Source organism: Erythrolamprus reginae, chromosome 12 (genome assembly GCF_031021105.1).
Source record: "Erythrolamprus reginae isolate rEryReg1 chromosome 12, rEryReg1.hap1, whole genome shotgun sequence".
In the NCBI taxonomy this organism is placed as follows: domain Eukaryota; kingdom Metazoa; phylum Chordata; class Lepidosauria; order Squamata; family Dipsadidae; genus Erythrolamprus; species Erythrolamprus reginae.
The window spans coordinates 25,359,933-25,387,432 of record NC_091961.1 but is presented as its reverse complement, the minus strand read 5'-3'; the positions used below and the strand labels follow the sequence as shown (position 1 = coordinate 25,387,432).

At 42.1% G+C, this 27,500-nt stretch overlaps 1 protein-coding gene across 1 annotated transcript in view; it reads left to right on the top strand.

Annotated features, from left to right (window-relative positions):
* Window positions 1-18,056: 18,056 nt before the first annotated feature.
* ADAMTS8 (ADAM metallopeptidase with thrombospondin type 1 motif 8) overlaps window positions 18,057-27,500 on the top strand; it is a 39,468-nt gene continuing 30,024 nt past the window's right edge. Inside the window, exon 1 of the mRNA XM_070765155.1 lies at window positions 18,057-18,737. Within this exon, the coding sequence (XP_070621256.1) occupies window positions 18,057-18,737 (681 nt within the window). The remainder of the gene's footprint in view (window positions 18,738-27,500) is intronic.

Genomic DNA, 27,500 nt, shown 5'->3' with positions numbered 1-27,500 from the left:
AGCTCCTCCTTGGATTCAGAACAAGAGTTAATGATACAGCCACACATGCGTAGAGTGATGCATAGGCAACAACAACTGAGAGATTATTATCAAAGAAAATGAGGCCACCTGTAGTTGGGTGGGGCTGTGGTAATTAGTGGGGCTGCTATAAATAGCAGCCTGTGGGTTTGGCCATTGTGGAGGATTATCTGATCGTTGTGTTTCATGCCTGCATTGCTGACTTTGACCTTTTGTGTGCTGATCTTTCCCCGCTTTGAAACTAAACCAGAGCAAAGTGTGTTTCACTTTGTGAAAGAAGAAGGACTGTGAATTGCCTCACAGCTGCAAGCTAAGTATCACAGAACTGATAAGGGACTTGTACAAATTACCAGTTTGTTTGGAGACGAGTGCTCTTTGCTATACAAAAAGAGAGCTTCGTTTATTTGAATTTTCGGTATAAAGAACATTGTTTTGATTTTTCAAACGTGTGTGTGTCTGAAATTTGTATCTGTGAATTTTCGGGAGGATTCTACCAGAGAGCTTGACAGAACACCCAACTGGATAACTGATGAAGTTATTTAGTTGGATAATGAAACCTCTGCAAAAAAATAACCAAGCTAGAGAGCACCAGGGGCTCCAAAGAACATCCTCAAAGGAGATTGGTGGTAAATCAAATATCTGTCCTATATTCAAGTCCACCTTTACTTTAAAAAGCCCACAATATGTGTTTGCAGCCAGTTCCTCTTTCCCACACCCAACCTTCTCACCAAGTTGTTGGGGAGAGAAATAAATGGAAGAAACACACTGTAGTCTTTTTGCGTTGTGTAGGAAGGACAGATAATGAAGGCTCACCAATAAATAAAGGCATCCAGACTTGAGCTCTGCTTCAAAGATTCTTTCCCTCTTTATCCCACCCATGACCCATTCCCATATATGCACACTCCTACAATAATAATAATAATAATAATAATAATAATAATAATAATAATAATTTATTAGATTTGTATGCCGCCCCTCTCCGAAGACTCAGGGCGGCTCACAACAACGATAAAAACAATATTATACTGGCACAAATCTAATATTAAAAAAAAAAAAAACTAAAAAACCTATCATAATTAAAAACCAAACAGCACATACATACCAAACATAAATTATAATAAGCCTGGGGGAAAGGTGTCTCAAATCCCCCATGCCTGGCGGTATAGGTGGGTCTTAAGTAGTTTACGGAAGACAAGGAGGGTGGGAGCAGTTCTAATCTCCGGGGGGAGTTGATTCCAGAGGGCCGGGGCCGCCACAGAGAAGGCTCTTCCCCTGGGGCCCGCCAGACGACATTGTTTAGTTGACGGGACCCGGAGAAGGCCAACTCTGTGGGACCTTATCGTCCGCTGGGATTCGTGCGGTTCCGGGGGTACTCTGGTCCAATGCCATGTAGGGCTTTAAAGGTCATGGCCAAAACTTTGAATTGTGACCGGAAGCTGATCGGCAGCCAATGCAGGCCACGGAGTGTTGTAGATACGTGGACGAATCTTGGAAGCCCCACGATGGCTCTCGCGGCCGCGTTCTGCACGATCTGAAGTTTCCGAACACTTTTCAAAGGTAGCCCCATGTAGAGAGCGTTGCAGTAATCGAACCTCGAGGTGATAACACCTTACAAGTGTTAAGTGTGCACACATATACGGAGTCCTCGCAAACTTGTAAGTAAAAAAACTCTGCCTAGAAAAAGGGGGGCAGAAACCATATATTGTTGCCAAGACAACTGAACGGACAAGGATCTTTTTAACATTCTTGTCACGATTTGGGAGGTAAAGCATCAGACCTTTAAAAAGATGTGTGAGCTCAGGGATGTCTGCCCTACTTTGAGGAGAGCAGGGAAAGGCCAGTTTTTATTTTCTAAATTTTTAATACAATGTTCTACCGACTGGCAGGTTCTTTACGTAGGACCAGAATATCTCCGAGACCGCCTTCTGCAGCACGAATACCAGCGACTGATTAGGTCCCACAGAGTTGGCCTTCTCTGGGTCCCGTCGACTAAACAATGCCATTTGGGGGGGACCCAGGGGAGGAGCCTTCTTTGTGGCGGCCCCGGCCCTCTGGAATCAGCTCCCCCCGGAGATTAGAACTGCCCCCAACCTCCTTACCTTTTGTAAACTTTTGAAAACTCATCTATGTCACCAGGCATGGAGGAATTGATATATCCTTAGCTGTCTTGACTTTATGTATGGTGTGTGTTGGGTTGTATGACTGTTTTTAATAGGTTTTTTTTAAAAAAACTGTTTTAACATTGGATTAGTATATGATGTTTTATTGGTTGTGTGCCACTCCGAGTCCTCGGAGAGGAGCGGCATACAAATCTAATAAATTATTATTAATAATAATTATGTGACCAGATGCTTAGAGTACGACTCCGTATGCCAAGTAGGTCAGAGGTGGTTCAGATACATCAGGTTCTGACCAGTTCAGTGGCAGAAATTTTGAGCAGTTTGGAGAACTGGTAAATGACGCCTCGGACTGGGCCCGCCCTCATCTATTCTCTGCCTTCCAAATCCCAGCTGATTGGGAGGGAATGGAGATTTTGCAGTATCCGTCCCCTGCAATGTCCACCACATGAAGCCACGCCCACAAAGCCACACCCACAAACTTAGAAAACTTAGTTTAATAGATAAGTGGGAGACTGAAACAAGCCAAAATTCTAGACTAACATTTGCCACCAAGTGTATTAAAGAAAAGTGAGAGCATCTGGAACAGAATCCTTGAATCAGAAAAGGACAGAGATAAATAGCTATTCTTTTCCAAAGCATTGTTTCCAAGTCTTTGAAATGTTTTAAATGTAGCTTTAAATCCAAGGATGAATTTATCGTCAGCGGTTATCTATTAAAGTTTGCCCAGGTATATCTCAGGCTATGTTGGTAAGCCAGAATGGAGTTGTCCGACTTGACCATCTTTAATAACCCATCGTTGTAAGCCAGTGATGATGAACCTATGGCTTGGGTGCCACAGGTAGCATGCAGAGCCATATCTGCTGGTACAAAATTCATTCATTCATTCATTCATTCATTCATTCTTTCTTTCTTTCATTCATTCATTCATTCATTCATTCTTTCATTCTTTCATTCATTCATTCATTCATTCATTTATTTATTGGGTTTGTATGCCACCCCTCTTCGCAGACTCGGGGCAGCTAACAACAGCAATAAAACAGCATATAATAATAATCCAATACTAAAACAGTTAAAAACCCTTATTATAAAACCAAACATACATACATTGCCCTAGCTCAGCTCCAAAGGGCATGTGCATGCCGGCCTGTTGATTATCAGCTCACACAGAGACTATGGGAGGGCATTTTCATCTTACAAAGGTCCTCCAGAGGAATGAAGGAGGGCATTTTTGCCCTCTCCAGGCTCCAGGGAAGCCTCCAGATCCTGGGGAGAGTGAAAAACGGGCTTACAGGGCCCACAAGAAGTTGGGAAACAGGCCATTTCTGGCCTCAGGGGAGGGGGAGGCCGTTTTCACCCTCCGCAGGTGTTGAATTATGGGCGTGGGCATTCGCGCATGTGCAATAGCGTGTATGTAAACATTTTCGGCACCCTGGGGAAAAATGGTTTGCCATTACTGTTTTAAGCCAGGGCTTGTTTTAACCACAAACAGAAAAAATATTGAGGGTGGGTTTTGGGTATAATTTTTTAATTGTTTTTCACACCTTACAGAGATTCCAATTTACATACCTCAAATTAGAATACAGCATTCCCTTGATTTTCTTGGGTTCGAACATCACGAATAGCCTATACTGTACCATGGTTTTTCAAAAAATATTAATTAAAAAATACTTCCGAGGTTTTTTTCTATACCACGATTCTTCCCACCCGATGATGTCATACGTCATTGCCAAACTAATAATTTTTGCAAATAAATAACGAAAAAAATAATTATTGTTAATAAATAATTATGTTTATAAATATCAGGATCACTAAGTGTCTTATTCAACGGCGAGTATCAGTAATAATGGTGAGTAAATGGTTGTTAAGGGAATGGGAAATGGTAACTTAGGGGTTTAAAGTGTTAAGGGAAGGCTTGTGATACTGTCCATAGCCAAAAATGGTGTATTTACTTCCACATCTCTACTTCGCGGAAATTCGACTTTCGCGGGAGGTCTCAGAACGTATCCCCCGTGAAAATCGAGGGAACACTTATATAGAGCGCTGGTGAGACCACATTTGGAGTACTGTGTTCAGTTCTGGAGACCTCACCTACAAAAAGATATTGACAAAATTGAAGGGGTCCAAAGACGGGCTACAAGAATGGACTCAATCTGTATAGTCTGGAGGACAGAAGGAAAAGGGGGGACATGATCGAAACATTTAAATATGTTAAAGGGTTAAATAAGGTTCAGGAGGGAAGTGTTTTTAATAGGAAAGTGAACACAAGAACAAGGGGACACAATCTGAAGTTAGTTGGGGGAAAGATCAAAAGCAATGTGAGGAAATATTATTTCACTGAAAGAGTAGTAGATCCTTGGAACAAACTTCCAGCAGATGTGGTTGGTAAATCCACAGTAACTGAATTTAAACATGCCTGGGATCAACATATATCCATCCTAAGATAAAACACAGGAAATAGTATAAGGGCAGACTAGATGGACCATGAGGTCTTTTTCTGCCGTCAGTCTTCTATGTTTCTATGTTTCTATAATACAATACAATATCAAATGCCAATTTCTTAGTCAAATTAATCAATTTTTTCTAATTATTTATCCAATTATTTCTGGTATATATATCATTCGTCCTGTGCTACCTCCTTTCCAAATGCTATCATCCGGATTTTAGATAATGTTCTTCGCTTTCATTTATATTTAAAGTGCTATAGCTATCTAAATTGGTCTTGGCTATTTGCTGTTTTTCCTAACTATGCCATCGTCTTTCAGTCCCTTTCTACCATGCTTAGAAAACACATTCCTACACATTTTTAAATGAAAGTAGGAGGGTGGGTTTTAACTGAGGTTTGCAAGCCACAAGGACTGGCTTGATACAATGTGCTGAGCTTTTAAAAAAGGAGCATTGTGGTTTAGAATAATATGTGAACTTCTACCCACATTGGCCAGCTGAGAAGGAACTATCTCAGGGACCGCCTTCTGCCGCACGAATCCCAGCGGCCAGTTAGGTCCCACAGAGTGGGTCTTCTCCGGGTCCCGTCAACGAAACAATGCCACTTGGTGGGACCCAGGAGAAGAGCCTTCTCTGTGGCGGCCCCGGCCCTCTGGAACCAACTCCCCCCAGAGATTAGAACTGCCCCTACCCTCCTTGCCTTTCGTAAGCTACTCAAAACCCACCTCTGCCGCCAGGCATGGGGGAATTAAGACTTCTTCTCCCCCTAGGCTGATACAACTGTATGTATGGTATGTTTGTATGTATGCTGGTTTTATATATTAAGGGGTTTTAAGTTAGTTTTTAGTATTGGATTTTTACTGTATATTGTTCATGACTGTTGTTAGCTGCCCCGAGTTTTCGGAGAGGGGCGGCATATAAATCCAATAAATGAAAGGAAACTAAGAGATGGCAGAATTAGAGAGCGGAACTAGAGTCAATCGGGATATTTCTTGGTCTTCTCCCTTACTCCATCCCAAAGGTGAACAAGTTTATCAGAGGCCCCGCGAGAGCAATTTGTTTATCACACGCACAGGTTTTGGCTCGGTGGCAGCCAAACATAGGAGTGAAGAAACACCATCACTGCACTTGCCTCAATTGTTTGCAAAAGTTTAATCAGGAGACCAAGTGAAGTGCCTCCTTTTCTTGGAATGGGAGTAAAAAGAACAGCTGACTGTGAAAATGTGTTTAAGAACTGTCTATGGGGGGAAAATGGGGAAATAAACACAAAGCTAGTGCTGTTGAGATGAAACTGAATTCTGCTAGGGCTTGTTCCCTTCGTTATGTCTAAGCAGATCCCCTCTGTGTAAAAATGGGTTTTTCTGCAACAAAAAAATTACTTTTATGTTTCTTGTTCTCCTGTTGAGACCTTTCCCATGTACAGAGAGAGAAAGACTCATGTTGGTTTCCACGTTTGTTTGTTTGTTTGTTTAGTTAGTTAGTTAGTTAGTTAGTTAGTTAGTTAGTTAGTTAGTTAGTCCAATATACAATGAGGGTTTTAGTGGGTATATATCAATATACACATAGTAAAATACATGATGAAGGTTATAGAGGAGATACTCATAGTAAAATATATCTAAGAAATATTAGAAAAGAAGATATAGGAATAGAACATATCAATGAGAGAATAGAAGAAGAGATATAGGAATAGAGGAAAGGAATAGGAGATATAGGAGAGCAATAGGACAGGGGACGGAAGGCAATCTAGTGCACTTGTACTCGCCCCTTACTGACCTCTTAGGAATCTGGATAGGTCAACCGTAGATAATCTAAGGGTAAAGTGTTGGGGGTTTGGGGATGACACTATGGAGTCCGGTAATGAGTTCCACGCTTCGACAACTCGGTTACTGAAGTCATATTTTTTACAGTCAAGTTTGGAGCGGTTAATATTAAGTTTAAATCTGTTGTGTGCTCTTGTGTTGTTGTGGTTGAAGCTGAAGTAGTCGCCGACAGGCAGGACGTTGCAGCATATGATCTTGTGGGCAATACTTAGATCTTGTTTATGGCGTCTTAGTTCTAAACTTTCTAGGCCCAGGATTGAAAGTCTAGTCTCATAGGGTATTCTATTTCGAGTGGAGGAGTGAAGGGCTCTTCTGGTGAAGTATCTTTGGACATTTTCAAGGGTGTTAATGTCTGAGATGCGATATGGGTTTCAACAATAGTTTATTCTACAAGCCATAATGGTCGGATTCACATCCACCACCAAACTGAACTACCGTTCGTTTGCAAGGCTAAAGAGCTGTGGTGGTGCAGTGGTTAGAAGGCAGTACTGCAGGTGACTTCTGCTGACTGCCAGCTGACTGCAATTTGTAATTTGAATTTCACCAGGCTCAAGGATAACTCAGCCTTTCATTCTTCCAAGGTGGGTAAAATGAGGATCCAAATTTGGGGAGGGGGGGCAATAGATTGATTGCAAACTACAGGGTATCTACGAGACCGCCTTCTGCCGCACGAATCCCAGAGACCGGTGAGGTCCGGTTAGGTCCAACAGAGTGGGCCTTCTCCGGGTCCCGTCAACAAAACAATGTCGCTTGGTGGGGCCCAGGGGGAAAGCCTTCTCTGTGACGGCCCCGACCCTCTGGAATCAACTCCCCCCAGAGATTAGAATTGCCCCCACCCTCCTTGCCTTTCGTAAGCTCCTTAAAACCCACCTCTGTTGTCAGGCATGGGGGAACTGAGACATTCTTTCCCCCTAAGCCTTTATAATTAATGCATGGTATGTTTGTTTGTATGGATGTTTAGTTTTATAATAAGGGTATTTTAGTTGTTTTAGTATTGGATTTGCATGATGTTTTTTATTACTGTTGTTAGCCGCCCCAGTCTACAGAGAGGGGCAGCATACAAATCCAATAAATAAATGAATGAATGAATGAATGAATGAATGAATAAATAAATAAATAAATAAATAAATAAATAAATAATAAATTGCTTAGAAAGGGCTGTAAAGCACTGTAAAGCTGTATCTAAGTCTAAGTGCTAATGTTATCTTCTTTCTTTCTTTCCTTCCTTCCCTCCCTCCCTCCATCCCTTCTTCCCTGTGCTTAGAATGCAGTGTTGCAGGCTAATTCTACCAATTGCCAGAAGTTGGATTCTGACCAGCTCAAGGTTCAAAAAAGGATGTAAGGACTCAGCCTTCCATCCTTCCAAGGTGGGTAAAATGAGAACCCAGATTGTTGGGGACAATATGCTGACGCTGTAAACAGCTTAGAAAGGATTGTAAAGCACTGTGAAGCAGTATATAAGTGCTATTGCTATTACTACAATGATGTTAATGAAGGTGACTTGTGATCATTCCTTTCTCATACAAATTGAATGGGTCCAAAGACGGGCTACAAGAATGGTGGGAGGTCTTAAGCATAAAACGTATCAGGAAAGACTTAATGGACTCAATCTGTATAGTCTGGAGGAGAGAAGGAAAAGGGGGGACATGATCAAAACATTTAAATATGAGGGTTAAATAAGGTCCAGGAGGGAAGTGTTTTTAATAGGAAAGTGAACACAAGAACAAGGGGACACAATCTGAAGTTAGTTGGGGAAAAGATCAAAAGTAACATGAGAAAATATTACTTTACTGAAAGAGTAGTAGATCCTTGGAACAAACTTCCAGCAGACGTGGTTGGTAAATCCACAGTCACTGAATTTAAACATGCCTGGGATGAACATATATCCATCCTAAGATAAAATACAAAAAATAGTATAAGGGCAGACTAGATGGACCATGAGGTCCTTTTCTGCCATCAGTCTTCTATGTTTCTATGTTTCTACAAGAACAGTGGTTAAAATGCAGTATTGCAGAAAAAAATAAAAACTTTTCATAAAAACTTTTTATAAAAGAAAAAGAATGCCTGCTTAAGCAAGAAGGTGACATGCAGATTGCCTTCCAGATGTCTGCAGGTAACACACTTCTCCAGAAACTTGAAGGCCAAACAGAATTTCTGAGAACATGTCCATCAAAAATGACAGGGAAATATCTTATTAAAAATAACCAGCAGGGGGCCTCGTCTGTCAATCTCAAGCCAACCGACTTTTCTTAAGCCTCTCTCGCCTGACATAAGTTTCTACTGCTCAATCACCTTCTCCTGATGTCTTCTCTGTGGTTCAGTTTAGCCCCCCCCCCCCCCCCACACACACACACACATTCCATCCAAATGCTACAGGTGGTCCTGTGGACCCATTAATTAGACAACTTCCATCAGTTCTACAGTTCTGCAGAGGAATTATTGAGTCTGTCATCTAAACCTCTATAACTGTCTGGTTTGGTTCTGCAACCCAACAAGACCGACACAGACTTCAGAGGAGAATCAGAACTGCAGGGAAAAAAAACAATTGCTGCCCATCTGCCTTCCATTGAGGACCTGTATACTGCACAAGTCAAAAAGTGAAAGTGTTTACTGACCCCTCACATCCTGGACATAAACTGTTTCAACTCCTACCCTCAAAACATCACTACAGAGCACTGCACACCAAGACAACTAGATACAAGAACAGTTTTTTCCCAAACGCCATCACTCTGCTAAACAAATAATTCCCTCAACACTGTCAAATTATTTACTAAGTCTGCACTACTATTACTACTAGTTTTTTTCTCATCATTCCTATCACCCATTTCCTCCCATGTTGACTGTATGACTGTAACTTGTTGCTTATATCCTAAGATTTTTTATTAATATTGCTTCTTCATTGCTTATTTGACCCCTATGACAATCATTAAGTGTTGTACCATATGATTCTTGACAAATGTATATTTTATTTTATGTACGTTGGGAGCATATGCACCAAGACAAATTCCTTGTGTGTCCAATCACACTTGGCCAATAAAATTCTATTCTATTCTATTCTATTCTATTCTATTCCTATCACCCGTTTCCTCCCACTTATGACTATATGACTGTAACTTGTTGCTTGCATCCTTAAGATTTTTATTAATATTGTTTGTTTCCTCATTGCTTATTTGACTCCTATGACAATCATTAAGAGTTGTACCTCATGATTCTTGACAAATGTATCTTTTGGTTTTTAATTATGATAGGGTTTTTAGTTTTTTTAGTTTTTTTTTTAATATTAGATTTGTGCCTGTATAATACTGTTTTTATCGTGTTGTGAGCCGCCCCGAGTCTTCGGAGAGGGGCGGCATACAAATCTAATTATTATTATTATTATTAAATTATTATTTTCTTTTATACACACTGAGAACATATGCACCAAAGACAAATTCCTTGTGTGTCCAATCACACTTGGACAATAAAGAACTCTGTTCTGTTCTGTTCTATTCCTTTCCATTCTATTCTGTATTTTCCTCCTTAGTTGCTGCACTCAGTTTTACTAATGTGAAAGAGGAACCTATTTTCCAAAGCACCAGAAGGCTGGGCAATGAAGCAATGGATGGAAACTAATGAAAAAGAGATCCAACTTAGAAAGAAGGAGAAATTTCCCAACAGTGGGAACAATTAACCAGTGGAACAACTCACCTTTAGAAATGGTGAGTGTTCCATCACTGGAGGATTTTAGGACGAGACCAGACAACGACTTGTCTAAAATGGTATAGGACAGTGATGGTGAACCCTTTTTCCCCTTGGGGTGGCAAAAGCACATGTATGTGCACTATTGTGCATACATGCATGCCCCCACCCATAATTCAATGCCCCCCACACCCCTGCGCACACCCCATGCTGCCCCACTCCCTATGCATGTGGGCATGAGCCCCATATTCCCCCATTTCCCGACTTCTTGTGGGCCCAGTAGGCCCATTTTTCATCCTCCCTGGGTTCCAAAGGCTTTTCTGGAGCCCGGGGAGGGTGAAAACAACTTCCCCTGCCCTCCGGTGGCCCTTCGGAGGATAAAAACACCATCCCAAAGCCTCCTTGCGAGCCGAAAATCAGCTGGCCATTGCACACATCTGCAGTGGAGCTGAGCTAGGTCAACAGCTCATGTGCCGGCAGATATGGCTCCATGTGCCACCTGCAGGGGTGGGCGGCAGGCAGGATGGGGTGGGAAGCAGTTCCACCGGCAGAAATAAAGATGCGTGCGCAGCTCCAGCTGATTGGTGGCTGTCACTTCCTGGATTACTGGTCTCAGTTCGGCTCTCCTTTTCCCCCCTGCTGCTGCTGTATCTGCACTCCTTGCTTTTTTCCTCTTTCCTCCTTCCTGGCCTTGGACGAGCTTCCCTCTCTCCTGCCAGGCTCCCCTCCAGCCTCATGTGGCCACCTCCCACCTGAGGTGCAAGCAGAAGGCGTGGGTGGAAGTGGCGCTGGCAGCATTTATGCTTCTGGCAGCTCCCGTTCGCCTAGCTACCCAGCCTGAGGTGTGTGTGTGGGGCGACCCCGGAAGGAGAGTGCGGGAAACACGAAGCAAATTGTCACCCCAGCGAGCGACACTGGTAAGGTTGTTCGTCGAGGATTTAACAGTTCACTTGAACAATAATCATTCAAGCCACTCCCACCAGATCACATGGCTTGCAAGCCACTCCTACCCAGTCACATGGTCATTAAGCCACACCCACAAAATAAGCCACACCCACAGTGTGGCAGTAAAAATTTTGGCTGCCCATTACTGGCCACCTGTGACACGTGTGCCATAGTTTCTCCATCACGGGTATAGGATTTCATGCTTGACCAGTGAGTTAGACTAGAAGATTTCTAAGGTCTCTTCCAATGCTGTTATTCTGTTCTGTCAATGTGTTATATTCATTTTGCAAACTTCTGGAGCTACAAAGGGACGCCTTCCTCCCAGACCAGTTAACAAAAGTAACAGACAACAAAGAACAAGAACCTGCAGAGAATCCTATTCTATTTCTGCCTCTTGTATCTCAGCAACCGGTCAGGTCCCCACAGAGTTGGCCTTCTCCAGGTCCCATCAGCCAGACAATGTCTCCTGGCAGGGCCAAGGGGAAGAGCCTTCTCTGTGGTGGCCCTGACCCTATGGAACGAGCACTGCCTCCACACTCTCCGCCTTCCATAAGGTTTTAAAAACCTTAGAGGCTTGGCACCACTTAGTTGTTAATATCTTGCCCTGGCCAGCAATTGAATGTATGGTGCATGACGTGATGAATGTGATCGTTTAATTTTAACTATTGGGGGTTTTAGACAGTATTTTATTTAGACTTCTAACATCATTTTCATTCATCTTCGTTGTAAGCTGTCCTGAGTCTCAGGAAAAGGGCAGCATAGAAATCGAATAAACAAGATAAATAAAATAAATATTTCAGACAAATTGTTATTCAATCTTTTCTTTCAAAAACTTCAGTGCTGGAGCACCTACAACTTTATTGTTGTTAGCCGCCCTGAGTCTTCGGAGAGGGGCAGCATACAAATCTAATAGATAGATAGATAGATAGATAGATAGATAGATAGATAGATAGATAGATAGATAGATAGATAGATAGACAGACAGACAGACAGACAGACAGACAGATAGATTAGATAGATAGATAGATTAGATAGATAGATAGATAGATAGATAGATAGATAGATAGATAGATAGATAGATAGATAGATAGATAGATAGATAGATTAGATAGATAGATAGATAGATAGATAGATAGATAGATAGATAGATAGATAGATAGATAGATAGATAGATAGATAGATAAGATAGATAGATAGATAGATAGATAGATAGATAGATAGATAGATAGATAGATAGATAGATAGATAGATAGATAGATAGATAGATAAGATAGATAGATAGATAGATAGATAGATAGATAGATAGATAGATAGATAGATAGATAGATAGATAGATAGATAGATAGATAGATAGATTAGATAGATAGATAGATAGATAGATAGGATAGATAGATAGATAGATAGATAGATAGATAGATAGATAGATAAGATAGATAGATAGATAGATAAGATAGATAGATAGATAGATAGATAGATAGATAGATAGATAAGATAGATAGATAGATAGATAGATAGATAGATAGATAGATAGATAGATAGATAGATAGATTAGATAGATAGATAGATAGATAAGATAGATAGATAGATAGATAGATAGATAGATAGATAAGATAGATAGATAGATAGATAGATAGATAGATAGATAGATAGATAGATAGATAGATAGATAGATAGATAGAGTTGTGATTCAGCCTGAGGCTCCTCAGGGACCGGCTGCGTCTCTGCTAGATCCAGGCCCGGAGGAGGAGGACAGTGAACAGGAGGGGGAGGAACAGGCAGACGGGGGAGAGGAAAGTCAGGAAGAGGATGAGGGAGAGCAGCCTGAGAGCCCCGGGGGGGGGCTCTCCCCAGCCAGTAGCCTGGCCTCATTGGATGAGGAAGCACAAGCTATAATTGACATGAGACAGCGACATGCAGCTCAGAGACGGGACCAATTAGAAAGGTATTGGCATCACTGAATTGGCAACAGCTGGGTTTGGGTGTGGTTCTCCTCAGCAGGGTTTAAAAGGCAGGCAAGCCCTTTCAGCCATGTGGAGCGTTATCAACTGGAAGTTCTGTGCCCCTGCTTTGCTTCTCGGCGTCTCTGATCTTGGCTTGTGGCCTAGAAGACTGGAAGACTTGGGGGAGGTGTATGTTTGTTATCTCCAGCGTTGTTTTTGACAGCAAGAATCCTGTTTTACTTCATGGCCTTTGTGAAACATCTTTGAAGTTTCAGCATGTTCCTGTTTGTAAGGACATTTTCTGTTACCTGTGTTTGCTTTGAATTCTATAAACTGCCTTTGCTTTTTACCAGTGTGTCTGGCTTCTCTTTTTGGGTTGGTGTTTGCTTCTGGAGGGACCCAGACAGAACAGACAGACAGACAGACAGACAGACAGACAGACAGACAGACAGACAGACAGACAGACAGACAGACAGACAGATAGATAGATGATATATATATAAACAAACAAACAAACTTCATTATTTCAGATCATCTTTCTCCATTCCTCCTCTTCCTCCTTTATTTCTCCCCTTATCAAAACTTCCATCTTTTGGAGCTAATCGGTTCTGTTTTCCTCATAGATCCTCATAGATTTCTCAGATGCCATCTTGCTTTGAGCATCCACTTTGGTCCAAAACTCTGCTCCCTCTGAAATATACCCCAACATGACATCATTTCCCCACTGAGTGACACACTAGCAACCTCTTGATCCTGGAATCCTGGAAAACAAGCTCCGATGAAAGCTCATCATGTTTTCTTTCTTTTTTTAAACACTCCGAAGGGTTTTATTTTATAAAAAGAAGTGTGGAGTAACGGGTAACGTGTTGGCCCCCAGGCGATCCATTGCTATTTCAAGATACAGCTGGTGTGTGTCTGAATATACAAAGATGGCTTTTCAAGAAAGATGAGCAGTTGGAAATATTCCCCCTCAGACAAATGCCCAGTTATTTGTCTGGAGTAAATAGTCTTTAAATATTGACTCTTCTCCGCCAAGCTTTTTTTACCAGAAAGAGAACCGGTCGAGTCATTTGAAACCTCAAAACAGAACTGATATACACCTCACAAATATTGAGGAGATTAAGGCTTCCAAACAATGCCTCACGAAGGGGTAGGATGAGGTAATTTGTGGAACTTGGCCTCTTAGCCAAATGAAAATCGCGTAATGTTAGCTGGGAGCTGAGGGACTTTTTGTCACACAAAGTGACTTATCGGAGGTTCTGTGGAGATTTTCGGTCATCCAGGTCGTATTTGTCTCAAAGGTGCTTTTTCAAAAGGTAACTGGACTTTTTTTTATCTTGAGGAGGAGGAAAAAGACATTGCACTTCAACAGTTCTTGGATGAAAAGCAATATTTCTTCTTCTTCCTCAAAGAAAAAACAGTCCAGGGGACTTTTTTTTAAAAGCATCTTTGAGAATGACTCGTCTGAAGTTCTTTTGTTTCCTTCAGAACCACAACTAATCACAAGTATTGAACTCCTGGGAGATGGCGTGTCGCCATTTTCAGACAGAGGGCTCAGAAATATTGCCATTGTTACCTCACAACTAGGGTTCAGGATATTTCTGAAGACACAGAAAGAACCCCCATCTTCACAACACTTCTGGTACAAATTCCACACGCAGTTTGGGTGCGCGACATGAGCCGTGCCCAGTTCACATATCTGCGGCCTTCATCCTTCCAAAAATAAGAGGCCGCAGGTCACAAAAGAAAGTTATCAAACCCCGTTTGATTATTCCTTTCATTTGAGTCTTTTGCTTCTTATTCAAGAAACTGCGTGACTTGAAAGTATTGAATCTAAAACTAGGAAATGTGCATAAAGGGTCCTTGTCACAAAGGGTATTTTTTTCACCTTGTGAATTAAAAAATACCAGATTAATATTACACTTGAACTTCTTTTAAGACTGGCCACAGATAGGGACTTTTCAGTAATGGTTTTGTAGTTACAGAATGTCTGTTTGATGACATTACTATAATAGCCGTAATAATAATAGTAGTAGTAGTAGTAGTAGTAGTAGTAGTAGTAGTAGTAGTAATTATTATTAAAGTTTTGTATTGTCCAATGAGGATTGTTTCCTCGTTGCTTATTTGACCACTATGACAATCCTTAAGTGTTGTATCTCATAATTCTTGACAAATGCATCTTTTCTTTTATGTACACTGAGAGCATCTGCACCAAAGACAAATTCCTTGTGTGTCTATTCTGTTCTGCTCTATTCTATTCTATTCTATTCTGTATTTTTCCCCCTTAGTGGCTGCATTCAGTTTCACTAATGTGAAAGAGGAACCTGTTGGTTATGTGTTGGTTATGACCTATAAAGCCCTTCATAGCATCGGACCAGAATATCTCCAGGACCACCTTCTGCCACACGAATCCCAGCGGCCAGGGGAATTGAGACATCCCCCCCTGGCCTATATAATTTATGCATGGCATGTTTGTGTCTGTGTCTGGCTTTTTAAATAAGGGGTTTTTAGACTTTTTAATATTAGATTTGTGATACATTGTTTTTTATTATTGTTGTGAGCCGCCCCGAGTCTGCGGAGAGGGACGGCATACAAATCTAATAAATAAGTAAGTAAGTAAGTAAGTAAGTAAGTAAGTAAGTAAGTAAGTAAGTAAGTAAGTAAATCAATAAATAAATAAACCTATTTTCCAAAGTGCCAGAAGACAGGGCAAGAAGCAACGGATGGAAACTAATGAAAAAGATATCCAACTTTATTAATAATGGTTCCTCGTTGCTTATTTGACCCCTATGACAATCATTAAGAGTTGTACCTCATGATTCTTGACAAATGCATCTTTTCTTTTATGTACACTGAGAGCATATGCACCAAAGACAAATTCCTTGTGTGTCCAATCACACTTGGCCAATATAGAATTCTATTATATTCTAACTCCTAGTGACTTTGGACAGTGAACATCTTATTTTAATTTTTTTTAAAAAGAGAGAGAGACAGAAACGAAGAGTAAACATAGCAAGGATGAGAAAGACTGGGTGGGAAGCATCCTATATAGTCTAAAGAAGATTCCCCTGTATCTCACCAACTCTCTTCACAACTCTCTAAACAACAACTGTGGGGGAGTTATTTAAAACTTGGGGGAACATCATTGTAGAGAGCATAGAACACAAAGAAGTTCCCAATAAATGCCAACTGTGCTAGATCAAATCAGCAAGACACATGCTACAGGACACAGGTTCAAGTATGTTAGGGACATTCTTTTATTTTTTATTTTTTTAAAGTTGAAGATACTTTTTTTTATTTATCTCCACATTCCATCATTTGGCTATTGCTTCAGACACCTTCCTGTGATGAGTTGAAAAGGACTGAAATTCACTCAAGCCCTGTTTTGGTTTTGTTTGGTTTTTGAAATCAATGGAGATGAAATTATGGAAATGCAGCTGTTTGCTCTATTTGTAGCTGGAGTTCAAATAACGTGCTTAAGAAATAGGGTAAAACCCCAAGAACATACATTTGAGAGAGATGTGTCGTGTTCTTTGAGAAATCTTAAAGCAAAGCAGAGTCATCAGGATCAACAACAACAAAAATGAGAGGGAGAATTACATGCAATGGACCATTTGAGAAAAGATAGAACATAGAACAATAGAGTTGGTCTTCTTCTCCAAGATGAAGTCCGGTAGAAGATCAACAAAAGAGGAGAAGGATAAAGGATGAAGTTGACTTCTGTCTTCTATTTGTAATGGCTCGTGTCCTGCAACACGTTATTATTACTTCTAAGATAAGAGATTACTACGCACTGGCAAAGAACATAAGTTCTGAATAATACAACCAAGATAAGAAAATATGAACAAAGTCTCCCCCACACCACGTTCAAAGTCTCCCCCACACCACGTTCAAAAAAAACCTGATGAAGAAGAACTGAAGACCTTACTACACCCCTACCCATTCTCCAGAAATCTTGGCTACCCCATCTTAAATCATCAAGACGAAATTCCTGGCTTTCGTTACTCCTCGACAGCAACTTCGGGTATCGATGCCAGCGGTGTATGCGGGAGAGGAAGAAAGATGCTTCCATTCTCCTCTGATTTGGAAACTTCTCTTGGGCAGATCTTTTCTCACCTGGAGCTGGGAGGAATAATGTCCCACTTCTCACCAAGGGTGGTTTTAAGACAGAATAGAATCGGTGCAAAAGAGAGGAAGGTTGAAAGGGCCGTCTTCCCATTGTGGGATTTGCGTTCTTTGCTGGCTGGGAGATTGATCTGGAGCCGAGAAAGAGTTAAACGAAGAGAGAATAAAAGAGTTTGGGGTGGAGAGGGAGGGAGAGAAATGTTTGAGCTGACACTTCATCTGGGGAGGCGGATCCTCCTGGATCCTGATTGGCCTCACGTTCCATCCCAAAACTCCACCGCCCCCCTCTTTTTCCCCCCCTTTTCCTCTCCCCCCTCCCCAATCCTCCTCCTCCAGCCCTCTGCTCCCTGGGGAGGAGAATGCAGAATAGTGAGCGAGATCAAAAATAAACCTCTTATGTCAAAGCAGAGGAAAGAAAGTATAAATACCGCAGCACTTTGCAGTTTGCTCTGCAAGGAGCTACTCAGGGAGAGCAAGTCCTCGTCCAAGGAAGGGGAAAGTGGGAGGGGAGGTAGACCCAAAGAGAGAAAGAGAGAAAGAGAGAGAGATATATATAAATTAAAATCCCCAAGACTCTTTAGTCTCTCCGCTGCTTTTCCCAACTGGACAGGTTGACTTGCTGGTGCTGCTGTTTCTTGTCTGGTTTTGCAAAAAATCCAGGAGGCCCTTAGGAAGCTGAGCTGGTGAAGAAATTGAGGCAAAAAAAGAGGATTTTTTTTTTCACCCTTTGCACCCTGGGCAATTTTTGCTGCTAACTCAGCTGAGCCTTTATATTTTTCCCCCCTCCAACCTTTGTCTCCTTCTGTCTCTCTCTCTCCCCCTTCATTTCCTAGTCTTACAGTTGTGCAGGATTGCATCCTAACTCAAAGCCAGTTGGGTATTTGCTTCTCTGGTGATTCTCCATCTCTGTCTCTGTCTCTGTCTCTCTCTCAACTTGTCTTCTGCTCCTTCCCCAGCTTCTAGCACCTATGCCACTTCCTCTCCAGCAGAAACCCTGCACTAGCTGGTTGGCAGCTGTCTTTTTGCTCTGCCCCTTGCTGCTGTTTCAAAATGCCTGGGCATTATCTCTCCAGAATAGCGATGGCGGCTTTCAGGAGGTGGTGCCCGTCTGGAGAGATTTGCCTCCGGGCAAAGGCAGACAGGTTTCCTTCTCCATCACAGCCTTTGGGAAAGTTCTCCTGCTGCAGCTGGAACCCGACGCCAGCTTCTTGGCCCCTGGGCTGAAGATTCAACATGTGGGTAGGAAGGAACCTGTCGGGTTGTTGGCTGAGAAAGAGGAGGAGGAGGAAGAGGTGAAGCTCAGAAAATGCTTCTACTCGGGGACGGTCAACTCGCAAGCAGATTCGCTGGTGGGTCTCAGCTTGTGTCAGGGCATCCAGGGCTCCTTCTTGGTGGATGGAGACAAGTACGTCATCCAGCCCCAAAACCGTGGAAGCGGTGAAGCCCTGATGCAGGTCCATCAGCTCCAGAAGAGAAGCTGGTCGAAAGAAGCGGCCAAGGACAGGCGAGGAGGGGAAGAAGCCCAGCTAGAACCCAACGGCACCACCACTTTGCACAGAGCGAAGAGGTTCACCTCCCAGGCTCGTTACGTGGAGACCCTGCTGGTGGCCGATACCTCCATGGTCCAGTTCTACGGGCACGACCTGATGGTAAGGGAGATGCTTTTTCTAAAACAAAATTCTCTCTACTCCTCCTTTTGTCTTCCCAGGCTGAGGAAGGACTCAGACAGTGCATGCAAGACTGTTTAGATTCGAGAAAACCGGGGCATTCCTGTCGCATGATGTAGGAACCTTGATGAAATGCAGCCGCGCGTGTTTATAACAGTTGTAAGCGCTCCAGATCTTGGAATGTTCCGTACAAACTGCATTGGTCTCGGATTCACCAGGCAGCCCTTCCGTCTGCCCTCTGTCTACTATGAGGGTAGTAAAGTTTTGGTTCCCTTTACAGAGCAGTTTTAGCAAGTCATAAGAGAGCGGCTGAGATTCTCCCCAAATGGGACAGGACTAGGTGGTGGTGGTACTACTACTAGTAGTAGTAGTAGTAGTAGTAGTAGTAGTAGTAGTAGAAAAGAACGACACAAAGAGGACAACAATTGATGGTACGGACAGGGTCACTGCAGGACAAAGATCAGGCCTTTTAAGCTTGCCTTTTAGAGAAGAGCAGGATTCCGTAGCAACGGAGACTCGGAGTAGGTGCGGAACGAGGATGCCTCCCCACCGTGTAAAAAAGCCTCGCCGCGTTGTCTTCGCAGGATGATGTCATTTGCATCCTTGCATTCTCCTTCTCCTGACTGGCATCCCCTGATGAGGCCAAGTGACATTTCGGATCAAGTCACGTATGCTGATACACGTTGCAAAGGGAAGCTTAACACCTAGGCGTTATTTTTTTGGCCGCAGTCCCAGGGCCGCTAGTAACGCTGAGCTCCAGCGTGACTATGGAAATTGGCGACTGCTTCGGCTGGTTGGCAGGAGGAGAAGAGATCTGCATTTTTAGCCAATCTCTATAGATATTCTGATTTGTCCCCTGGGGAAACCATCTAATAAAAGCCAAAAGCCAGGGGCGTTTTGTAGGAGAAAGATAAGATTCTCTTTTCCATCTGTCCTCTAAACTTTTACTTTAAAAAAAAAACCTTCCCTCCCCTTTCCTTCTCGTCCCTTCCCTCCGGTTCCAAAGCAAAAGACTTTTTGGAATCTGTATGATTGCACGTTCATATAATATCCATCAGTAAAATATAAGGCAGAACACTCTGTTTTTTCCTATACTTAAGTATCCCAAACTAGTAACCAGTGTATTCTGTACCAAATGACTGAAAAGAGAAGTGTAAAATGATTTAACAGGACAGGCATGAATGTGTCATATTTTGGTGTCATCTGAATGAATGTAAGTTCTAGCATATTGGACAGCTTAGGGTCTTCTTGTTTAATTCTTGGCACAATTGCTTAGTTTGTTTGAAAAGAAGGCAGTCTAGACACCCAACCATATGTTAACTTTTAAGTCCCAGAGAGCATGTTTTGTGTCTCTCTGTCTGAGGGGGTGGGAGAGAGAGAGAGAAAGAAAGAGAAAGAGAGAGAGAGAGAGAGATGGGAAGGGAGGAAGAGAGACACAGAGAAAGAGAGAGAAAGAAAAAGAGAAAAAAGAAAGATGGGGAGAGAGAGACAGAGAGAGAGAAAAAAGATGGGGGGAGAGAGAGAGAAACAGAGAAACAGAGATCGAGGAGAGAGAAACAAAAAGATAGAGACAGAGAGAAAGAGAGTGGGAAAGAAAGACAGAGAGAGAGAAAGAGATGGGAAGAGAGAAACAGAAAGAGAAAGAGAGACAGAAACAGAGAAAAAGAGTGTGGAAAAGAAAGAGAGAGGGAAGGAGGGGAGGGGAGGGGGAGAGAGCGATTGAGAGAGAGAGAGAGAAAGACAGAGAGAGAAAGAAAGAGAAAGAAAGAGAGACAGGAAGAGAGAAACAGAAAGAGAAAGAGAGACAGAGACAGAGAGAAAAAGAGTGTGGAAAAGAGAGAGGGAAGGAGGGGAGGGGGAGAGAGAGAGAGAGAGATTGAGAGAGAGAGAGAGAAAGAGAAAGACAGAGAGAGAGAGAGAGAAAGTCTACTTATTTTTTCAGACCCCTGAAGAAAATACTAAAACCTGAGTAATTCCATGCCAGCCTCTATGAAAACTGCATTCAGATTTACTAGCTCTAATTGGAAAAGTGTTCCGCCTGAAATTTATGCCCCCTCCCCAAAAAAAAATGCTTCGACTGCTACGTTTCAGAGAATAAATTAATCCGTTAAGGACACTACATGAGAAGAAAGGGAGAGACCGTTCTGTTCAAAGTCTGCTAAGTGCATTTGTGGAATTTATTAGCTTTGCTTAACTTTAGGATGGAAATAATGGGGAGGGGTGGTGGACACGACCAACTTGTGAAAAAAAACTAAAAAGAGCAGCCGAATTATGCATTGTCTTTGGAAATACTATATGTAATGAAAATAGTGTTTGCCGTGTTCAGGGGTTTTGTTGTAACTCTGCCCTTTCACTTGAGTCCCATCTTGTAACATGCATCTTCTTTAGAGAATGTGATTTGTACATGATTTGAGATGGTCAACATATGATCCCCAAACTAAGCATGTATCATACCTGTGCACAAATCAGGCATGTTCAACATCTTCTTAAAAACTTCCAGTGTTGGAACATCCGCAACTTCTGGAGGCAAGCTGTTCCACTGATTAATTGTTCCAACTGTCAGGAAATTTCTCCTTAGTTCTAAGTTGCTTCTCTGCTTGATTAGTTTCCACCCATTGCTTCTTATCTTGTCCTCAGGTGCTTCAGAGAATAGTTTGACTTCCTCTTCTTTGTGGCAACCCCTGAGGTAGCAGAACACTGCTATCATGTCTCCCCTGGCTCTTCCAAATGTAAAATAATGCACTTGGGGAAAAGGAATCCTCAATCTGAGTATTGCATTGGCAGTTCTGTGTTAGCAAAAACTTCAGAAGAAAAGGATTTAGGGGTAGTGATTTCTGACAGTCTCAAAACGGGTGAGCAGTGTGGTCAGGCAGTAGGAAAAGCAAGTAGGATGCTTGGCTGCATAGCTAGAGGTATAACAAGCAGGAAGAGGGAGATTGTGATCCCGCTATATAGAGCGCTGGTGAGACCACATTTGGAATTCTGTGTTCAGTTCTGGAGACCTCACCTACAAAAAGATATTGACAAAATTGAACGGGTCCAAAGATGGGCTACAAGAATGGTGGAAAGGTCTTAAGCATAAAACGTATCAGGAAAGACTTAATGAACCCAATCTGTATAGTCTGGAGGACAGAAGGAAACGGGGGGACATGATCGAAACATTTACATATGTTAAAAGGTTAAATAAGGTTCAGGAGGGAAGTGTTTTTAATAGGAAAGTGAACACAAGAACAAGGGACACAATCTGAAGTTAGTTGGGGGAAAGATCAAAAGCAACGTGAGAAAATATTATTTCACTGAAAGAGTAGTAGATCCTTGGAACAAACTTCCAGCAGATGTGGTTGGTAAATCCACAGTGTCTGAATTTAAACACGCCTGGGATAAACATATATCCATCCTAAGATAAAATACAGGAAATAGTATAAGGGCAGACTAGATGGACCATGAGGTCTTTTTCTGCCGTCAGTCTTCTATGTTTCTATGTTTCTTTTCATCAAACTACATATACTCAATTCCAGCAACCATTCTCATTCGCTGCTACACCCGTCACTGAATGAGCACAAAACATTATTATTTTTGCTTTAAATCAACACCAAATGTTGACTTGTTCAACAAGCCATGACCAAATAAAACCATTATTTGGCTCAAGATATGAAAGCCCATTGCTGATTAAACCCACATTTGCTTAGCTTCCTCTTGGCCGATGTCAGGTTCCTTCACACCATTCAAACTGCCTATAAACACAGTCTAATTCATTAATCCATGCTTCATTAGCTGCACACCCAACAATGAATATTTACATTTTAAAAATATGTTTACAATGAATGAGCGGAGGCATTCGGGTACAATCTGATGCATAAATGCATACATTTAAGAATTCACGTGGCTGTCATTTGGCAGAAGCAAACAAATTCTTGCCACACTTTTTCAAGTTTCAAATGACACATGGTCTAAAGCAGGGGTGTCAAACTCAATTGAGAGCAGCATTAGAGTTGTGTTTGAACTCAGGGGACCAGGCTGGGCCAGGGGTGGGCAGCAACTGGTGCGTGCAGGTGCGCGGCTCAGGTAGGAAATACCAGGATGCATGCGCAGCTGTGTGCCCTAATGTGCCCCTGCGCAAGATTTGGTTTTTGCACATGCATAGCAAGCCAAGTCATGCGAGGGTGTGCATGAGAGCGAGATTTTGGCGACTTTTGGTGAGTTTTTGCAAGTGAGATTTCAGTGATTTTCGCTAATATGCAAACAAGCAAAAAAATTGTCGAAAATCACTGAAATCTCATTCTCGCGTATGTCCTCGCATGAGATTTGACAAGACCCGGAGAAGGCCAACTCTGTGGGACCTTATTGGCTGCTGGGATTCGTGCGGCAGAAGACGGTTCTAGAGGTATTCTGGTCCGATGCCATGTAAGGCATTATAGGTCATTACCAACACTTTGAATTGCAACCGGAAACTGATCGGCAGCCAGTGCAAGCCACGGAGTGTTGGAGAGATGTGGGCAAATCTGGGTAACCCCACGATAGTTCTCGCGGCCACATTCTGCACAATCATCTTGGTTGCTCTTCTCTGCACTCATTCTAGAGTCTCAACGTCTTTTTCATAGTGTGGTGACCAAAACTAGATGCAGAATTCTAAGTGTGGTCTTACTAAGGTTTTATAGAGTGATATTGGCATCTCACTTGATCTGTTAATGCAATTTAGGGTTGCATTGGCTTTTTTGGCTGCCACCGCACACTGCTGGCTCATATTTAATTGCTTGTCTACTAAGACTCCACGGTCCCTCTCAGTTACTGCTATTAAGCCTAATATATGTATTTTTTGGTTTTTCTTGCCTAAGTGTAGGACTTTAACTTTTCTCTACATTGAATTTCATTTTGTTAGATCTGCACATGATCTGGTCCACTGTGAGTATGAGCAGAACACCTTCTGCTCCTGCAACCATTACATTTAAAGAGAACGCTCCATGACTCCAGCCAGTATTGAGCGACTCTGAACCATAAAGTCATTTTTTTTTTCAAAACAAGAAGATATCTTTCCAGGATCTGTGAACTCTGCCTTCCAGCTGGAGACATCGTGTTAGAGCTACATTGTTCTGCCAAAAGACCTCTCTTCCTTTTATTCCCAGCATCTTAAAACTTGGGTCAAATGAGCCTGAACAGCCATAACTGGTTGCTTCCTTAATTGTGTGTTTTTTTTCTTTTGTAGAAACAATGTGCTGAGCATATTATCCCAGCTAAGGCTTGATTGTAAACTCTTGGTGGTCTGCCACATCTTTGCTCTGATCGCTATTAGACTTTTAACAGGTGTCTCAGCCACTGCCAGCAATTAAGCAGGGAAAACCTCCTCCACCACCAGGAAAGTGCCAATCATGCAGACAGATCTGTCAGATTTGCAGACATTACATTACCTAACTAGGCAATACCAGCAGTGCCCCTGGATTCTTTTGTGCCAAAGAGGGACTGGAATTCACAGTCTTCTGGTGATTGCCCCAAAGTCATCCAGCTGTTTTTATTTATTTATTTATTTTTATTGGGGGGTTTTATCTTTAAACATCATAACATTTTTTTCACAAATCTACATCTAAATTTCATACTTTGCAATTCACATATCTATTTACAATACAGTGGTACCTCTACTTACGAACTTAATTCGTTCTGTAACCAGGTTCTTAAGTAGAAAAGTTTGTAAGAAGAAGCAATTTTTCCCATAGGAATCAATGTAAAAGCAAATATTGCGTGCGATTGGGGAAACCACAGGGAGGGTTGAGGCCAGTGCTGGGCTACCAAAATTTTTACTACCACACTGTGGGCGTGGCTTATGCATCTTGTTTCATTGTCTTTCAGTGCAAATTGGGTGCTCTGGGGTGGAGCTCCAAATTTTGCTGCTGTAGGAGCCCATCACTGGTTGAGGCCCTGTTTCCTCCCAGGAGATTCCTAGAGAGGCCCTATGGGGGCTTCTCCCCACCTTTTCCGGCCCTGTTTTTTCCCAGGAGATTCCTAGAGAGGCCCCACAGAGGCTTGCCCTCGCCTTTTCAGGCCCTGTTTTCCACTTACAAACCCGAGCCTCCAAAACTGTAACCAGAAAAAGCAGGGAGAAGCCTCTGTGGAGCCTCTCTAGGAATCTCCTAGGAGGAAACAGGGCCGGGAAAGTGGGGAGAAGCCCCCATAAGGCCTCTCTAGGAATCTCCTGGGAGGAAACAGAGCCGGAAAAGGCGAGGAGAAGCCTCCGTGGGGCCTCTCTAGGAATCTCCTCGGAGGAAACAGGGCCGGAAAAGGCGGGGAGAAGCCCTCATAGGGCCTCTCTAGGAATCTCCTGGGAGGAAACAGGCAGGGAGAAGCCCCCATAGTGCCTCTCTAGGAATCTCTTGGGCCGAAACAGGGCCTCCACCCTCCCTGTGGTTTCTCCAATTGCCCGCAATATTTGCTTTTACATTGATTCCTACGAGAAAAATTGCTTCTTCTTACAAACTTTTCTATTTAAGAACCTGGTCACAGAACAAATTAAGTTCAAAAGTAGAGGCACCACTGTATTCTTAGTGCCGAGGATTCTCTTTGATCTGTAAACGGCCCAAGATTGAGCAATCTTTCAAAGCAAAAGACCTTCCTCTGAAACTGGGACACATGGCCACCCAGGCAGGATTCTGCTCAGCTTCCTCTTCTATGGTCTGTCTAATGTTCAACAGATGCTTTCATGTGGCTTTGTAGTGCCTGTTGGCACCGTACCTCTCGGTTATGTAGCGCTCTGGTATGAAAAACACGCTTCAAAAAGAAGCGTTGTTATTCTGAAGGACAACCGTGGAAAGAAAACTTTTGGAGAAATTCCCCCCCCCCCCAAAAAAAAATATCCAAAAGCCGGTTTAACATTAATTTGTTTGCCTTCAGACTTGTCTTAGATGGGGAAACTTTCATATATTCTACAAAGTTTAATTGTATTTATAAGATAGGGTGATCGCTTTGGAGAACCAAGTTGGTATTGTGATTGAGGTGCCTTACTCCACCAGACTTGAAATACTGCGATTAGACCATTTACAACTGCGTCACCTCCGATCTGATCTAACTGTAGTTCATAAAATCATATATCAAAATGTCCTTCCTGTTAGTGACTACTTCACTTTCAATCACAACAACACACGAGCATGTAATAGATTCAAACTAAATGTAAACCGTTACAAACTCAACTGCAGAAAATACGACTTCAGAAATAGACTGATCAATGCCTGGAATGCACTACCTGATTCTGTGGTTTCTTCCCCAAATCCCCAAATCTTTAACCTTAGATTGTCTACAGTTGACCTCTGCCCTTTTCTAAGAGGTTTGTAACGGGCGTGCATAAGCGCACCATTGTGCCTACCATCCCTGTCCTATTGTCCTATTGTCCTATTGTCTTCTTTTATCAGTACTTTCTACTTCTATTTGCTTAGACAAAATACTATCCTTTACTTGTTCAATAAATAAATAAATAAACAAACAAACAAACGGATAAATAAATAAATAAATAATTCCTTTTAAGGGAGCAGGTTGGAAGAAATATAGGCAGATGTCACTTCCCTATCTCACTTCTAACTCATCTCTCTTCATTAGGATCCGTTGACTTTCTTTAAGACCTCAAAACGAACTTCATATTTGGACTGTACATAGTAGCGTTTTTGTATGGTCTTCATTACCCCAACTAATGGAAATTGAAAGTATCTATTTGAGAAGCTCTGTCCCCCCCCCCCCCACCACCAAAAATTTCTTTTCCTAAAGTTCTTTGGGAAAGGAAATGGTTCTCCAACAATTTAACTCTGTTGGGTAGATAATGTGCCCATTGAATCTTCAAGCCTCACCAAAAACAAAGAACAGTCAGTAGAGGGAGGCGCTATGAGACAGAAGATGATTAAGGGGTGAAAATGAATCAGGCAGAAGACAAAGGACACAAGACGAGCCCGTGGGGAAGATGGATTTTTTTTTAAAGGCAGGGAGAAAAGTGGGGAAGGAAAACAAGAAAGTAGGTACAATCTATTTATTTTTATTTATTTTTATTTATTTATTTTGTCCAATACACCAGTGTTTTTCAACCAGTGTGCCGTGGCACACTAGTGTGCCGTGAGACATGGCCAGGTGTGCCGCGAAGCTCAGAGAGAGAAAGAAAGAGAGAGAGAAAGAAAGAAAGCAAGAGAGAGAGAAAGAAAACAAAGAAAGAGAGAGAGAAATAAAGCAAGAGAGGGAAAAAGAAAGAACAAGAGAGAGAGAGAAAGAAAGAGAGGGAGAGAGGGAGGAAGGTGGAGAGAGAGAAAGACATAGAGGGAGGTAGGGGAGGGAGAGAGAAAGATCAAAAAAGAGGAAGGAAGGGAGAAAGAAAGGGAAGGAGAGAAAAAAGAGAAAGAGAGAGAAAGAGAGAGAAAGAGGGAGGGAGAGAGAAATAGAGCAAAAGGGAGGAAGAGAGAGAGATAGATTTTTTTTGTCCAAACTTTTTTTAGCTGCCCCCCCATCCCCACTCAATGTGCCCCATGGTTTTGTAAATGTAAAAAATGTGCCGCGGCTCAAAAAAGGTTGAAAATCACTGCAATACACAATGAGGGTTTTAGTGGGTATATATCTATATACACAATAGTAAAATACATGATGGAGGTTATAGAGGAGATACTCATAGTAAAATATATCTATGAAATAATAGAAAAGAAGATATAGTAATATAACATATCAATGAAAGAATAGAAGAAAGATATAGGAATAGAAGAAAGGTATAGGAGATATAGGAGAGCAATA